This window comes from Pristis pectinata, chromosome 15 (assembly GCF_009764475.1).
Source record: "Pristis pectinata isolate sPriPec2 chromosome 15, sPriPec2.1.pri, whole genome shotgun sequence".
In the NCBI taxonomy this organism is placed as follows: Eukaryota; Metazoa; Chordata; class Chondrichthyes; order Rhinopristiformes; family Pristidae; genus Pristis; species Pristis pectinata.
The window spans coordinates 6,027,213-6,044,899 of record NC_067419.1 but is presented as its reverse complement, the minus strand read 5'-3'; the positions used below and the strand labels follow the sequence as shown (position 1 = coordinate 6,044,899).

Sequence of the window (17,687 nt, the reverse complement as noted above, 5' to 3'; positions counted from 1 at the left end):
CAATCTCTGTCGTCAAATGGAAGTCCTAAAGGTTGCACCGTCACTGCCAGCGCGAGGCAAGAACCAGGGAAAGAGAAGCCAGACTGGCGGTGGGTCCCAGCAATGGGGAGTAAGCTGCTTGACCTCACCGCCATCGGTCCGTCCGCTGAGGTACACTGTTCATCACAGGGTCGGAACGAGGGGTGGGCTGTTTAGGATTGAGATAGGGAGCGCCTATGGGATTCTCCCTCCCAGAGATTCAGTCGTTGATCCCAATCAAAGCAGGGGGTTGAGAGGTTCCTGGACGTGAAGGAACGTTGTGGGGAGAGCTGAAGAATGGCGCTGAGGTAGATCAGCTGCGAGGGCGATGAGTGGCAGACCAGGTTGATTCCTGCTCCTAGATCTTACAACTGTATTGGCAGCAACGTCTGCTGTCCAGTCCTTGTGAAGGCCTGGCAGATTGTTCAGACTCCAATTGTGTTTCCTGGGATGGATTAAGAATGAATCTAACCTCCCTAACACAGGGGGCAGCCCTGAGGGACTCTGGGCAGTGACACGCTGTATGTGTTGGCTCATTCTCCCTTTACATCGTGGATCTGGGGTGGAGAGTGCTGCACAGGGCGGTGCCGTGCAACCGTTTCCTGAGCCGGTTCACCGACACCCCGGCCGCCTGTCACTTCTGCGGCTGAGAGGAGACAGTGTACCACGTGTACGTGGAGTGCGAGAGGTTGCAGCCTCTCTTCGCCTATCTGAAGGGGCTGCTGCTCGAGTTCTAGCCACACTTCAGCCCGACGCTGCTGATCTACGATCACCCAGTGAGGCGGGTCGCGCAGGGTATCTCCTGGTGGGTCTTCCCCTGGGCCTGGCCAAGCCAGCCATCCACGGGTCCAGGCGGCGGGTGGCCAAAGGTTCCAGCCGGTCCGCCTGCCCACCCATCTTCCGGGCTTAGGTCCACGTGTGGCTGTCCATGGAGAGGGAGCACGCGGTATCCGCGGGCACCTTGGATGAATTCCGCGATCGCAGGGCCCCTCAGGGTGTCTGCGTGTCGTGGACGGTGAGAATGTGATTCTCATCTGAAGTGTGTGTGCGTTTAGCGGTTGTTCGTTAGTGTTATTGCTGTAGTGCTGTAGATGCAGAGGTTTTTTTTCTATTTTCTGTATTAGTTGTAGTATTTTGACACTGGATGTCCTTCTGTAGTACTTTTAGCAAATAAACATTTGTATTACCAAAAAAAATGTGCTGGCTCATGGCTCAGCATGTCCCTCCCGCCGTGACCAAGTCAGGAGTGTGGGAAAGCATTGGGTGATGCAAACATCAAGAATCTAACGATGAAGGACAACGGTAGGTGAGCTCAGCAGACAGCGTTTGACCGTACCAGACTCACGGTCAGCAGTCCTGCTGTATGCAGTCACAAACCGTGATGGCTGTCAGGACAAGGACACTCTGAACATCCCCATATTCAGTAACGACATAGCCTCCGGTGCTGCCTGCGTGGAGTTTGCATGTTCTCCCCGTGGGACTCCTCTGGCTGCTCCGGTTTCCTCCCACATCTGCTGGTTGCAGGTTAGTAACTAACTATAAAACTAGCCATGGTGAAGAGGGATGGTGGGACGATTGAGGGGGAGTTGATGGGCTTGTGACAGAGAATAGGTCACAGGGAAAGAAGTTGGGCGGAGGGGAGGGATTATGGCTGGTTCGGAGAGACTCAGTGAGCTGAATGGCCTCCCACACTGCGAGACTAAATAAGAATATGAAAATATTCCTCACACTGGGAAAGCTGCAGCCTGGTCGTTTGGAACCCCATCCGTTGAATCATTCACTGCCCCTCCTCGGGCATACCACACTGACAGTAAGGGACCAGCCTCAAGGTGCAGTGCGTCATCTCACCCGTTAGAGCACCTCCACCACTGAGAAGGTCCACCACTGCTGTAACCGGGTAAAATTCCTGGACCCCCTCTTTCCCACAGCACCATGGGAGCAATGACCCCATTTCTCAGGGGTAATTAGGGACAGATAAATACCACCGAAGCCCACATTTTAGGAAGGAATTAAAAAAGGGGCTCTACTTGGACCTACTTAATTCACATTGTTGATAGGCTGTTAAATGAACCTGGACTGACTTCAGTGAAAGGCCAGCCTAGACAAGTAAACACTCCACAACGCGTGCGCGCACACACACACACACACGACTGATGACTTGGAGAGCAAGACTGCAAGTTAAGCTTCAGTCACATCCCAACATCCCAAAGGAGGACATGTCTGAAGACTTGCCCCGGTGCACCGGTACTGAGGAGGCTTGAATTACTTCAGAGCAAGGCTACAGGGCGTGAAGTTCAGTTAGGCTTCAGACAGTTTACTCGGCGTACTTTCCCCCTGAGCAGTGAGATGTCACCATCCCTCATGGCGGCCGTTATCTCTGGGAGAGATTTGATTAACTTCCTTGTCAGCTTAATAAAAAGTTGCCACGTAGGAGAATCGGGCTCTTTGCCCGCATGGATCAGTCAGGTACACAGTAACGCTGTGAACCACGGCCAAGCCACTGCTTATTTTTTAAACAAACATTTATTCTCTGAAAGCACTAAAAAAGGACATCCAGTGTCAAAATTAGAACAACTAATACAAGAAGGAAGAAAAAACTATACAGACAGGTTCTAACTACATAACTACAGCAAATAACTAACAACCTCAAACGCACCGCTTCAGATGAGAATCCCATTCGCACCGTCCTCAACTCACGCCGTCCCCCGAGGGGTCCGCCAATGGCAGAAGTCACCCAGGGTGCCCTCGGATACTGCGCGCTCCCTCTCCCAAGGACATCCACGCGCGCCAAGCCACTGCTTCAGTCCCATTCCTCCCCAGGGACATCCACTGAAATAGGATGATAAACCACAAGAACTGCTGGCTGCAATACTCCACTCTTACCCCACGGGAGTCTTGGACAGCTGTGAGTCACCGACACTCTTCAATACCAGGAGGGTGTGGGTGCCTGAGTCAGATACACGGAACCCAAATTCAATACAGCAACTAGCAAATAGGAAGCCCCTCAGCAGCTGGTACAAGACCTGAATGCCAGCAGAAATCTGGCTTTGTTGGTGAAGACGAGCTTTCGCTGGGTGGAGCTGGGGGTGGGGGGGAAGAGATCTGTTTGTAACGGTTCCAGTTCCCCACAGACGCGCGTTTTGGCACTCACATCAGATCGGGCCGGTACCGATGGATGATGGCGCAGAGCGCCAGTCCGCTCTTCCACGACCTCGTCAGGTCGACCACGCTGACGTTCTTGTAGCCCTGCGTCTGCTTCTGGCACCAGGCCAGCAGCTTGTTCGATCGCGCCAAGGAGTCTGCAAACCCAGAGAGGACATTACCGGCACGTGACGGGGGGCAGGGGAGCAGGGGTGCCGGCGGAGGGTGGGTGGGACATGGAGAAAGGGTGCATCTGTGGGGGTCAGTACAGGACTAGGTGCATCCTGTCAGGACTGTGCCTGGAAATGGATTAAAGGCTCAGCACTGGTGTGTCATCGGGTGCATCGGTATCTGAGTACAGGAGAGGCTGCAGGGTGAGTGTGGTGGCAGAAGCTTAAGGAAACCATTTGGCCTATCATGTCCCTACCGACTGAAGAAATGCTGTTCAGACTCATCCCACTGACCTATTGACTTGTACATTAAGGTTCTTCATCCAGATGGTTTTCTTAATTGTGACGAGGCTTGCCAGCTCCGTCTGGGTTCACACACAGAGCTCCAGATCCCTGCTAATCTCAGGCTGAAAAATATGTCTTCACCTCCCCACTAATCCTTCTCCTGACTCACAACACTTCATTTAAACCCCTCCACCTCACACTCTTTGACTCTCTGCCAAGGGCTGGCACCCTAACACTTAATGTGTCTCCCCTCACCTTAAGATAAGATGTCTTTATTAGTCACATAAACATTGAAACACACAGTGAAATGCATCTTTTGCGTAGTGTTCTGGGGGGGCAGCCCGCAAGTGTCGCTGCTCTTCCGGCGCCAACATAACATGCCAACAACTTCCTAACCCGTACGTCTTTGGAATGTGGGAGGAAACCGGAGCACCTGGAGGAAACCCACGCAGACACGGGGAGAATGTACAAACTCCTTACAGACAGCGGCGGGAATTGAACCCGGGTCGCTGGCACTGTAATAGCGTTAGGCTAACCGCTACACTACTGAGCCTGCTCTGCTTCTCACATGCATTACCTCTTACTTCTCTGGGCTGAACTTCCTTTAACATGTTGCTGCCCTTCTGACCTGTCCGCTGATGGCTCCCTGCCATCCACCAGCTTTCCTCCTTTCACTGCCTTCGACTGAACTGCAAAATGACTCACAGCCTCCCTCCGTTTACCCTCTCTAGGCATTGCATCGACTCTACACACATGGATCAAGTCCCCCTTCGGCCTCCTGTGCTCCAGAGAAGCAACTGTCAGTTTTTTGCTTATAACTAAACTCCTGCAGCCCTGGTAACATTGCGGGAAGGGTCTCCTGTCCTCTCCTTAGAGACGTCACACAGCTCCCGTTAGGTGCTGCCAAGGTCTGGCTCCACCAGCGTCCGACACACTTCTGGCGTGATCTCCCTGCTCTTGTATTCCACGCCTCGGTGAATAAAGAGAAATACTTCCTTTGCCTTTTCAGACCAGTCCTGCTACCGTTCTGGGATCTGAGGATGCATTATCGATCCCTCTGCTGTTTGCTGTGTATTCCTCTACCTCATTTGCCCTCTCAAGTGATGCTAACATAGGTAATGTGGTGGACGGTAAGCAACAAATTTCTACACTGCAGGGAGAAGTCAATGAATTAGATGTGTAAGCAGAAAATTTACAAATGGAACTCAGACCAGAGGGGACAATCAACACGCCCACTGCTCTACTCTCTCTCTCCGCTCATGACTGTGTGGCTAGGCACAGCTCAAACACCATCTATAAATTCACCGAGCAGAATCTCAGATGGTGATGAGGAGGCGTACAGGAGTGAGGTAGACCGGCTGGTTGAGTGGTGTCGCAACAACCTTCCACTCAACGTCAGCAAGACCGAGGAATTGATTGTGGACTTCAGGAAGGGGAAGTCGGGAGAACACACACAAGTCCTCATTGAGGGCTCAGCGGTGGAAGTGGTGAACAGCTTCAAGTTCCTGGGTGTCAACATCTGGGAAGATCTATCCTGGACCCAACACATTGATGCAATCATAAAGAAGGCATGCCGGCGGCTTGACTTCATTAAGAGTTTGAGGAGATTCGGTATGTTACCATAGACTCTCACAAATTTCTACAGATGTACGGTGGAGAGCATTCTGACTGGTTGCATCACCGCCTGGTATGGAGGCTCCAATGCGCAGGATGAAAAGAGGCCACAGAGGGTTGTGGAGTCAGCCAGCTCCGTCATGTGCACAACCCTCCCCACCACTGAGGACATCTTCAAGAGGTGGTACCTCAAGAAGGCAGCATCCATCACTAAGGACCCTCACCATCCGGGACATGCCCTCTTCTCGTTACTACCATCAGGGAGGAGGTACAGGAGCCTGAAGACCCACACTCAATGACTCAGGAACAGCTTCTTTCCCTCCGTCATCAGATTTCTGAACAATCCATGAACCCATGAACACCACCTCGTTATTCCTCTTTTGCACTATTTATTTACTTCGGTAACTTATGGTAATTTTTATGCCTTGCACTGTACTGCTGCTACAAAACAACAAATTTCATGACATACGTCAGTGTTAATAAAGCTGATTCTGCCAGATCTCCACCCTGGCAACATCCTCACACCCTTCCTGTGGTGGATTGACCACAACTGGAGCTGTGCTCTGTGACTCACACAGTTCCGCAATGACCTTGCTGCTCCTGGCCAACAAACGCAACTGGCCCCCTGTACGCAGCCATCCTGTCACTGAAGTGCCTGCAACATCATCCTTACTTTCCTGCCACTCTTCCCAACCTGGATCCAAGTTGGGAGCAACAGCAGAAAAGGAACGCCTCACGGTGTTGGTCAACAGATGGGCTGATCCAGTACTAATATTCCGGGCCGTTTGTACAGTGCCGCTCCCACTTTAAGTAATCGCCACCCCCACCATGCTTCTTCTCTTCTTCCCTTTCCCAGCCGCTCTCTCTTTTCTCTACCCCCTTTTTTCTTTCCTCTCTCTCTCCTTACCTCTGACCCATCCCCCGGTGGATCTGCCCTCCCCTCCTCCCCCGCACCTGCCCATCACTATCTCTTACCTGCATCTACCTACCACCACCCTGTGCCCACCCGCCTCCCCTCTACTGTCCACCTATCACTGCTCTGCTTTTCCCTCCTATATATTTGGCTTCCCCTTTCCCTATCCTCAGTCCTGAAGAAGGGTCCTGACCCAAAACGTTGACCGCCTGCTTTTCTCCACGGATGCTGCCTGGCCTGCTGAGTCCCTCCAGCATCGCCGTGTTTTTCATCTGATTTCCAGCATCTGCAGTCTCTCTTGTACAGTGACATTGGGCGTTGATACTGACAGAGCACTAGCGGTGTTGGTTGAGCTTTCGGCCTCCGTCCAGGGCGGAACGATGCCACATCAGTCGGTGCCGCTGCCTCCCAGTGCCACAGACCCAGGTTCAATCCTGGCCGCCGCTGCTGTCTGTGTGGAGTTTGGACGTTCTACTTGCAACCGCATGGGTTAAGTATAGAAGTCGGTACTACATTAAATCAGCCTGCACAGGATGTGGGGAAGCAGGGTGGGGAGGGTGCAGAGAGGATCAGGAATTGGAGTCAGGATAACTTTACTAAGATTAGTGTAGATGGGGCAAAAAGGTCAGCACGGGTGGAGTGGGCCGAAGGGTCCGTTTCTGTGCTGTACAACTCTGCGACTGGAAGGGCAGGGAGCACAGACATAGTGGGCAGTCTAGCTACAGTCTGCGGGTTAGGAGAGTCAGGACTGAATGAGTCCGTCAAGAACTAGGAGTGTCGGGACCACTGAACCATTGGAGTAAGTGGCTGCGGTTAGCTGCAGGGCGTGCATATTCAGACCTGGGCCTGTGGGCGTATGGGTCTGACAGCTGAACAAAGTGGGGACCCCTTAAAGCAAGTTTACATTCTCATTCATTTAGAGACGGAGGAATCATCGAAACAGCAAAATCGTCTGATGAGAGGTAACTGATGGCAATTGACCCAGTGCCCGTTTTGTCTGGATCCTCTCACGTTGTACACTCACCACTTTGCTTCATCCGTGGCGACCTTGAACTTGCTGCAGGTTCGGGCGTGGGGATGATCTTCTGATCGCCGGTGATGTACAAATGCCGTACCTGCCGAAACAAGGAGACACGTCAGTCCTGCTGCCGCTGGAAACTTTCAGTGGAGGCCACGAGTGTTCTGTGGCCGAATTAGTGCAGACGACGCATGAGAGGGTTATAAATGTTCTCCCCGCGTGCAGTGCACGCAACAGTTCAGAAAGGGGCCAGTGTTGGAGAGGTGGGGTGTGGGGAAAGAGCCAGGTCATGGGACACTGGAAGCTCACGTTCCTCCTGGGGGGGGAAGATCGTCGTGAAGAGGAGCAGGTTCCCATCGACATTCCCGAAGCTGAGGGAAACGGGAGTGAGGTGAACGCAGGAGCAGGTAGCTGGAGAGCATCAGTCATGTCAGAATGAGCAGGACTGCCACCCCCAAGCCCTCAGGCAGAACTACATCCAACTGCAACCTCTCCTGTTCTCCTCATCGGCCAACACTCCCTCTCCCAATCCACCCACATTCCATTTTCCCGACGGGCTAGGTTTCTTGATAAGCAGGGGGTGGGTGGGAAGGCTGTTAGGGGAAGGGGTTTCTTATTGTGCTGGGAGGCTGGGGTTGGGTCTACTGTTGTGACGGAGGATATTTTCCATTGTTGTTGGAGGGGGAGGATCCCTGAATTGGACGATGAGCTGTTGCACAGGGCTGTGAGGGAGAAACTCGGGTTGCAATGCTGTGTACCGCTCGGGTACCAGGACTGGCAGGTCAGCTTTGTGGCTGCGATACCTGCTGTCGGAAGCGGCTTTGTTGTTGCTTGGAGGACATTACCGAGGGCTAGGGTGGGGTGCAGCCTCCTCCTGTACTGGGGCTGTTAGAGGAGCTCGTGGGTGTTCAGGGTTAACTGTTGGAACGGGAGGTGGGATTAGTTTAGGGCCAGCTGCTGGAGTTTGGGAGGGAAGGACCCCACCTGTGCAGGGATGTCAAACGAAGATGGGGTTGGATTGGAATTGGTTTATTACTATCCCACGTACGAGGTACAGTGAAAAACTTGTCCATACAGATCAATTTATCACACAGTGCATTGAGGTAGTGCAGGGTAAAACAATAACAGAATGTAGAATGGAGTGTAACAGTTATAGAGAAAGTGCAGTGCAGGCAGACAATAAGATGCAAGGTCATAACGAGGTAGATTGTGAGGTCAGGAGTCCACCTCATCACAGTAGGGAGATTGGGTTTGCTGTTGGACTGGTGATGTTTTGGACTAGTTGCACCAGGGACATTACTGGAGGCCAGAGAGGTGGGGACCTTCATCTGGAGATCTTTTCTTCATTTGCTCATGGGATACGGGTGACGATGCCCAGGCCAGCATCTATTGCCCATCCCTAATTGCCCTAGAGAAGCTGGCGGTGAGGGAGCTCCCACTGTGCAGGAGAGTGTGACTCGATGACTCCAGAGCTGTTCCAGTACTCAGGGCCTGCGATAAGGCGGGCTGGTTTGCAGGAGGGACCCTGCAGCTGCTGGTGTTCCCAGGTGCTTTCCACCCCGCTCCGAAGTGCCAAGCTTCGAGAAGAGCTGCGGAAGAGGCCTGGGTACGCTGTTGCGGTACTTTCTACACACACACTGCTGCTGCTGAAGGAACGTGTATTTAGGATGGCGTCCGGTTGCCTTTCTGGGATTGTACCGAGCTTCTTCAAGCTATGGGAGCCGCGCGATGCAGGCAGGCGGAGGGTGGATCCATCCCACTCCTGGCGTTTGCTTTGTCAGTGGCAGACAGCACCGGGGAGTCGGGGATGAGTTACCCCCTGTGGGCAGTGGGAGTGTCTGGCATCCTACCTCCTCTTGCAGTGACCTCATGTACGGGGCTGGGCTAATCAAATGCCTGTTCGATGGTGGACCCCGTGACGTTGACAGTGGGGTAGTCGACGCTGGTGAGGTGGCGAGAAATTCTCGTTAGGAGCAGTCATTGCAGGGCTCTCGCCTGAATGTTCCCCCCGCTCCTGCAGGCACAGGGCACAGACGGCTTCATTAACTGCCCGGTGCCGAGTGGAACTGGTCGCCGTGGAGTCAGCAGAGAACACGCACTGACTCAACAAGAGGAAGGGCCCACAGGATGCACTGGCGTCCCCAGGGCTCCAGGAATCGCAGCCACTTCCTTTCTGCCGGCTGTACCGGGGGGAATCTTGCGTCAAAAGCTCCCTTGAGGTCAGGGCGGTCACTCTCACCTCCCCCAGCATCCGTGGGTGCGCTGGATGGACCAAGGACATCACAAGGCCTGGAGCTGAGCGGTGTGGAGTGTCGGCGGGCAGGTTGGGACTGAGGTCAATGACACCTTCCTGTGCTGGGCTGCAGGAAGACCACAGTGCAGAGAAAGTGCAGCGTAGGCAGGATTCAGTCGCTCAGATTCCCCCTCTGCTCCCTGTTGAGTGGAGCTGGGCATTATTCCACACTGCTGGGTTGGTAACAGTGGAGCAGCTCGAGGTGGAGCACCCCCAACCTTCCTTCAGTGTGGGTGCCAGGGCATTTACCTGACCACTGATCCATTCCCTGATGTTACATGAAGGATCTGATTGGCTGAGGTTGTGGTGGTGGGGGTGGGTGGGGAGGGGGGGCCTCTGGAGGAGGTCAGTTGGAGCGACTACTCGGCGCTTCCGGACAGACACCTTCAACCGTGCTCAAGCTGGGCTCCACCACCGGTGTAGTAGGAATGTCCACAGAGCTGTCTCCTCCATTGGTGGGTGAACTGCCCCCTGCCATTCGCAGCAGGAGGAGGAGGCATGAAGGCAGAGCTCCGGGGGACTGCATGCACGTCATCCTCTGTTGTGGTCTCCAGGCTGGCACATTCAGTGCACACTCCTCACTGAAGGCGATGCTAGGGAGGGGGGTACATCAGGCCGTGGGGTTACAGAGTGGGGTGATGGACATTTCAGCAGCTGATGGTCCACAGTACCTCATGGACATCTGGTCTTGAGCCAACAGAAAGGCTTTATATTTATTACCATTTGGCACGATCGCGTCACCACCAACAGAATGGAGGCCGTTTTCACACTGTGAAGATGGGGCTTTGTGTCAACAAGAACAGTGCAGTGGTCAATCTTACCAACGCTGCCATGGACAAACGGACCTGCGTCAGCTGGAGTGGTGAGGGAGGGAAGCAGGTTCACCATTAGTGACTGGTTGACATTTGAGCTTGGGGGTCTTGGTGAAGGCTGTGTTCGGGGGCTGGATCTACTGCAGGGCAGCAGCGTTGGAGGCGGCTGTGGCTGGGTTACTTTTTGAACGGTGGTGCTGGGGAAGTTGGGTCTATTGTTCAAATGTCAGAGGTTTGTAGTGCTGCACTGGATTGGGTTTTCTGCTGTAAGAGGGTGGCACTGCGGTTACTGCTCTGCTCGACAGAGAAGGCCGAGATTCTTGTGGGGCAGAGGAATGTGGACGGAATTCAAGTCCCTATTCTCCCGGGGCAGTGAGAGAAGACGGTGTTGGTGGGTTTCATAGAGAAACAAAGGACTGCAGATGCTGGAATCGAGATGAAAAACACGATGACGCTGGAGGAACTCAGCAGGCCAGGCAGCACCCGTGGAGAAAAGCAGGCGGTCAATGTTTCGGGTCGGGACCCTTCTTCAGTACTTAAAGTAGGAGAATTCGATTAAAGTAATCAAATTCTCCCACCAAATTCCACCCCCCCCCCGCACCACGCCTCTTCTTTACTTCCCTTTCCTAGCCTCTCTCTCTTTTCCCTCCTCGCCTATTTTTTTTCCTCCCCTCCCCCCATGGGGCACCTGCCTCCATACCTTTGACCCACCCCCTGGTGGATCTGCTCTCCCCTCCTCCCCCACACCTGCCCATCACTATCTCTTACCTGCATCTACCTATCACCACCCTGTGCCCACCCGCCTCCCCTCTTCTGCCCACCTATCACTGCTCTGCTTTTCCCTCCTATATATTGGGCTTCCCCTTTTCCTATCTCCAGTCCTGAGGAAGGGTCCTGACCTGAGATGTTGACCACCTGCTTTTCTCCACGGATGCTGCCTGGCCTGCTGAGTTCCTCCAGCATCTTGTTATCTTTGGTGGGTTTAATGTTGGTGTTTAGCTACTAACCTGATTTGGATCCAGAACATGGATATTGACCTTGGGGTATCGGGTGACAGGATCGATGCTGTACAGGTTGAAGTCCTTGCTGATGTTCTGCGGCGTGGTCTGAGGCAGTAATCTGTAAATGCTCTCCCTGGAAACAAATGATTCATGTTGAACACGGGGCACACACACCTATTCGCTGAACAGAAAACTGACCGTAGATGAAGGAGTCCTGGAATCTCACTAAATAACTCAGCACTGTCACATCATTCACAGCTTGTGGCACAGCAAGTCAAGCACCAATTGAAGGATCTTTCATGGGGGAGGAGTGGGGAAGGGGTCCACTCTGGCTACAGAGAACCCTGAATGTCACTGAATGGCTCAAATACCATGAAGGGATTCAGACAGGACACCTGATATCCTATCCCGATCGCAGTGGGTCAGAGGTGGGGGGATCGCACTCTGCCGGGCAGCTGCCTGACCTACAGGCAACGATGTCAGGAGAGGACAGCAGTCAGGAGATCCATTCCAGCAGCTTAAGCTCAGCGACCTGGCTGGGTTTGTCAGCATTACTCGCTGTTCACATAACCAACCCCACTGCTCAGTGATTCCCACCCACCCCTGACCCCCTCTCCTCCTCTCGTTCATCGCACTGAACCTCACCTCCTCCTCATGTGACGGAGCACGAAAGGCAAAGGGAGGACTGTCAGCGGTGCCTTTCAACATGGGAAGTGTGGTGCTGTCCGATCTGCTTCAGGCAGCGAGCGAGCTACGACGGACAGCTGCAGCCGGAGAGGAACTCGCTGGATGCAAATGACAGCCACAGAGGTAACTGCTCCTACCCTGCCACAGAGCCCGGGTTGGGACTGCAGTCTCACGGCACAATGACAGCTGCCTCGCTGCAGCCAAGATACCTCTGGGACATCAAAACTGACTCAAGTTATGGGAGGTGGGACTTCGGCTGCTGAGACTCAACCCTTTCCCTGTGGGGGTAGGGGGATCACCATTATTTGAGGAGGGAGGATTGATACCAGCTGTGGCAAAGTTACTCCAATCTATCATCAGACGTATGTGGTAAGAATCCTGAAATGTCGGCCAGAGAGTGCAAGGAACAATTGCTGGGATCAAGTGCGTGTGTGTGTGTGTGTGTGTGTGTGTGTGTGTGTGTGTGTGTGTGTGTGCGCGCGCGCGCGCAAGCGCACGCACGCGCTCGAGGGGGAAGGGTAACCTGGGTGCTAGGTAACCAAGGTATTGTCTCTGCAGTGCCCGAGGCAATGGTCCCATGATGGGTCAACCTGGACAAAGGATCGACCCAGGTAGGGGGCGGAGAGAAGTGACCAGGGTATAAAAGAGTGAGCACACCGGTGGTGAGGTCCCTTGGATTTGGGCTCACCACAGGTTAGGTCGTGACTGATGCTGTGGACTGATTGGAGCAGGGCGCTGCAGTTAAACGGGCTCAGGCTCACTCCCAAGATAAGTACCGCTTGTTGTAACTCAGCAGTGAAGTGTGTTGTGTGCAGCATTGCATGTGCAAGGCTTATTTCCATCGGGTCTGCGAACAATCCTGCTTAACTTTGGCACAACACTGTAGAGGCTGTGAGATTTGCACGGGAACAGGAAGGGAGAAGAGGGCTGTGATAGTGGCCAACACACCAAGAACAGAGTGCTCCCACAACATGAAGAGACACACTTACACTAAACGGCCTCAAGTTTCTGTTCCAGTCCTGGCCAGTGGGCCCAGGAAACCTGGAGCCGCTCTGGAGACATCCCCAGTTGTCAAAGGAAGGGGTTCCCACACATTGCAGGTGAAGGGGAAGTGGGCTCCCTAAAAACCAGGAATTCTCTGCGGAATGGGGCAGGTGAAACAACTGTTCAAAGGGATTAGGGAGGGCAGGGTGGGAATTCACAGGAGAAACATTCGGGGCGGGGAGAAGGCAAGTTGGGTGTAGCCTGGGGCTGCAGAATCGATCGATTTGGGAATGGGGGTGGAATTGGGGGTGATTGGGGGTGTCTAGGAATAGGGCCGGAATTGGGGGTGGCTGGGAATGGGGCCGGCGTTGGGGGCGGCTGGGAATGGGGTCGGCGTTGGGGGCGGCTGGGAATGGGGCCGGCGTTGGGGGCGGCTGGGAATGGGGCCGGCGTTGGGGGCGGCTGGGAATGGGGCCGGCGTTGGGGGCGGCTGGGAATGGGGCCGGCGTTGGGGGCGGCTGGGAATGGGGCCGGCGTTGGGGGCGGCTGGGAATGGGGCCGGCGTTGGGGGCGGCTGGGAATGGGGCTAGAACTGGGAATGTGCTAGTGGTGGGTGGAGAGACTGGTACTGGAGAAATGGAGTCTTGGGAAACCAAAAGGAGGAGTCTGGGAAAGGGAAACCCATGCTTTTTGTTAAATAATTTGCAGGACCTGAGCCTCACTGGCAAGGCCAGCGCTTATTGCCCATCACCAGCTGTCTGCGAGAAGGTGGGGGTTCAGCCGGGGATGTTACGGAACAGCTAAAATACCTGGAAGAGATTCAGACAGGTCATCCTTCATGTTCCTTCAATGCAGCATGGAGGATTCCAGCATTCCGATCACAGTGGACAGCTGCTTGGAATGAGCCTCAGCAATCAGACTGGGCACAAGGGCAACTTTCCCTCACTGAGGGGAGTCTGTGATTCCAACAGGTCTTTAAACAGAAGTCTGGTGGACTCATCACCACCATGACCGATACTGGCTTTTCTTTCAAGATTCATTTCACTGACCGATTTTGAGAGACGGCCATCTGCTGGGACTTGAAATTCCGGACCCTTTCGACCATCCCTGCGGATTACCGACCCAGCAACATCCTCACTAATACAGACACAACAACATCCTCACCTACGCCCCTGCTCTCCAAGATCATCAGAAACAGGCACAAGTTTTAAGACACACACAGGGGTCTTTTGTGAGGGGCCAGCTACCCCTATTGTTTTGGCTGCAAGGAACACCTCAGGCATTGGACACTGATGGTGAATAACTTGAAGATAAGGTTTCTTTGTCAGTCACAATCGAAACACACAGTGAAATGCATCTTTTGCATAGTGTTCTGGGGGCAGCCCACAAGTGTCGCCACGCTTCCGGCGCCAACATAGCACGCCCACAGCTTCCTAACCCGTATGTCTTTGGAATGTGGGAGCAAACCGGAGCACCCGGAGGAAACCCACACAGACACGGGGAAAACGTACAAACTCCTTACAGACAGCAGCGGGAATTGAACCTGGGTTGCTGGCGCTGTAACAGAGTTACACTAACCGCTACACTACCATGCCTACACTACACTACTAAATATTCAACAGGTCCCCTACTTGCTTTTAGATCCATACTCTGAATCACAATGCCATGGCAGCCAGAAAAGCGGTGGGCTGGAAGTGGGACTGTCGATTTTCAACCCTTTTTTTAACTGGGACGACTAATAACGGTGGGACACATACAATGGTACAGCCTTCAGGAATACTGAGGAAAAGAAGGAACTTGGTGTCCAAGTCTAAGGATCTCTGAACATGGTGAAGAAGGCATACTTGCCTTCATTAGCCAGGGTGCTGAATACAAGAATAGAAAGGTTATCGTACAATGATAACAAAAAATGTTGGTTAGGCCACAGCTGGAGTACTGAATGGACTGGGCTTGTCTTCCTCGGAGCAGAGGAGGCCGAGTGGGGGTCAGTTAGGAGGTATACAACACAATGAGGGGCATAGATAGGATAGACAGTAGGAAACCTTTCCCCATAACAAGAGGTGTCTAAAACGAGAGGGCTTAGGTTTAAGGCGAGGAATAAGAGGGTTAGAAGGGATCCGAGGAAGAATTTGTTCACCCAGAAGATGGCTGCAATCTGGAGTGTACTGTCCAAGGGGGTGGTAAAGGCAGGAACTCTCATTAGTAGTTGAGGCTGTGGAGCTGAGTGCCAAGTGCGGGTAATGAGATGAGTATAGGTGGGCACAGCATGGGCATGGTGGACTGAAGGGCCTGTTTTTGTGCTGTACGACCCTATGATACTGGGTGAAAGGTTAAAATCACAGCCAGAATGACTGGGCAATCCATCGTGTATCATCTGGTCAGCATTGTGAGAGGGTGCGCCACAACAAGGTGTCTTCCCTTGAGGCTAAAGGGTGATCTTCACAACTTCTTCACACAGAGGGTGGTGAGTATGTGGAACGAGCTGCCAGAGGAGGTGGTGCAGACGGATATAATAACAACATTTAAAAGACATTTGGGCAGGTGTGTGGATAGGAAAAGTTTCAGAGGGAGATGGGACAAATACAGGTAAATGTGACTAACTCAGAGAGGCACCTTGGTCAGCATGGATGAGATGGGCTAAAGGGCCTGGTTCCCTCCTATCAGTCTGATGCTCAATGCGGTTTACCATTAGTGAGAGAGAACCTAATCCAGAGTGAGGGGGGGGATAAGCTTAATTAACAGTGAGCCTACAATCAGTGATATCAATCAGACACTCCACCTCATGAAGGCTGCTGGAAATGGGGAACTCTCCCAGAAAGGTGGACAGATGTGGGAGCTCAACCTTTCAACAGTGGAGCTGTTAAATTCCTGGTAGGTAAGGGTATTAAAGAAGATGGAGCAACAGATATTGAGGAGGTAGGACAGACAGTATAGTGCGATTCAACAGGAGACCAGACTCAAGATGCTGAATGTTCCCCCACTTGCACTGGAAGGTTACACAACTGACAACCGTAAGGTGGCCCAGACCACAGGGAGACTCGGCCGTGCCGATGGGTAGATGCGGGTGGGATGTGTATGACATGAAAGTCACCTGTGATCAGGCATATATTCACCTGCCAAGTGCAACAAGGAGAAATGTAAAAAAGATCACCCTCTCCCCAGCACCAACCCCACAGTGTAACAGGCAGCACCAGAAGCACTCACCGTTCCGCCAGCACGTTAAGTGGGGGGGTTCCCTGTGCCCAAGAACGCACCATCCAGGCTGCGTCGAACGCCGCCAGAAATCCACGTGCGATCCCAGTTCCCATGGGCCAGAAGGGCTGGATGTTAAAACACAACCGTGTCAGGTGGAGGGGTGATGGGAAACGGAGCCCACAACCAGGGGCAGCCCAGACACAGCCTCAACACGTCCCAGACGCGACCCCTTTCCGTCCCAGACGCAACCTCAACACGTCCCAGACGCGACCCCTTTCCGTCCCAGACACGGCCTCAACACGTCCCAGACGCGACCCCTTTCCGTCCCAGACGCGACCTCACTCCTGCCGCAGACGCGACTCCTTTCCCACCCCAGACACGACCGAGCCTGCCCCAGACACGACCGAGCCTGCCCCAGATGCGACCGAGCTTGCCCCAGACAGTGAACTGATCCCCTCTCACTGATGTACTGTCCTTTCCCCATGAACAAATTTGCCTTGTTTATCATGGGCCTTCTCCGTTTCACCACAACGTCAGCTTCATCCAAATCTGGAACCTCAGCCGTTGTTTCACGTTCATCCCTTTGAAACACTGCCCCGAGCGCCATCATTTTATGATCACAACTGGAGAAATGTTCATCCATCTGCAGCTCTAAGGCAATCTAGTCCTTATTCAATACTACATCCCACATGGCCTCCCCAGGCTCCAGGATGTAGAAAATTACCTTACACATGGACAAGAAATCCACAAGTGAATTCATCTCCTTGTGTCAGCCTCAATGAAAGTTAAAACTCCCACATTTAAATCAGCCTGCTGTTACAACAAGCTTGCCTGATCTCTGAATCTTACTATTTCACAACTTCTAATGAGGGGCCCACAGAAAATATCCGTTATTGTCTTAGACTTTCTTGCATTAATTCTGCCTACGTGTTCTCCATCGCTGGTTGACCTTTCATCTGCAAATGACACCCACAGCAAAGCACGATAACCCAGCCATTTTATGTCACTTGGGAAACTGCAGGAGGCAGGTCCTAGTTGTATTCACCCTTTGCCATACTGGGGATTGCTGCATCAGGGTTATGTGGGACAATGTTGTTCTTTCAACAACCATCCTTTTGGATCATGTTGTGCTGGGTCTCTTGTCACTCCAGGGACAATGTGATCTCAACAGCACACAGCCAAACTAGGAGACCTGCTTGTGGTTGAGGGGACCTCTCCCCTTTATCATTTACCCGCACTGAACCTCACACCCACCCACCCCACTGATCTCCAGTCCAGTCAGTTCATCTGTGCCCCCACTCCACAAGCCCTCCACCGCCGAGGTACTGATGGCCCTGATCCCATCCTCCTCGCCTTAATCCCCCTCGCAGCGTGCTGGCCTTTCCCCCAATCCCTCCCGTCGCCGAACACCCCTCACCTCGGAAGAGTCAGCCGCTGGCCTCCTTGGTCCCCACCCCTTCCCCAAACATGGGGCCTGACACTTACCCCTTCGGTCTGCCACACACATCCCATCCCCTCACTCACTTCCTCACACCCCCCCCAATCACCTCCTCACA

The 17,687-nt window shown here is 53.3% G+C and overlaps 1 protein-coding gene across 13 annotated transcripts in view; it reads right to left on the bottom strand.

Moving 5' to 3' along the window:
- mical3a (microtubule associated monooxygenase, calponin and LIM domain containing 3a) overlaps positions 1-17,687 on the bottom strand; it is a 247,027-nt gene that overhangs the window by 138,142 nt on the left and 91,198 nt on the right. For all 13 annotated transcript variants that reach the window (XM_052030891.1, XM_052030895.1, XM_052030898.1 and 10 more), the window contains exons 9-12: positions 16,141-16,256; positions 11,272-11,398; positions 7,166-7,256; positions 3,170-3,317 (exon numbers count right to left, since the gene is read on the bottom strand). In XM_052030891.1, coding sequence (XP_051886851.1) covers positions 3,170-3,317; positions 7,166-7,256; positions 11,272-11,398; positions 16,141-16,256 — 482 coding nt within the window. The remainder of the gene's footprint in view (positions 1-3,169; positions 3,318-7,165; positions 7,257-11,271; positions 11,399-16,140; positions 16,257-17,687) is intronic.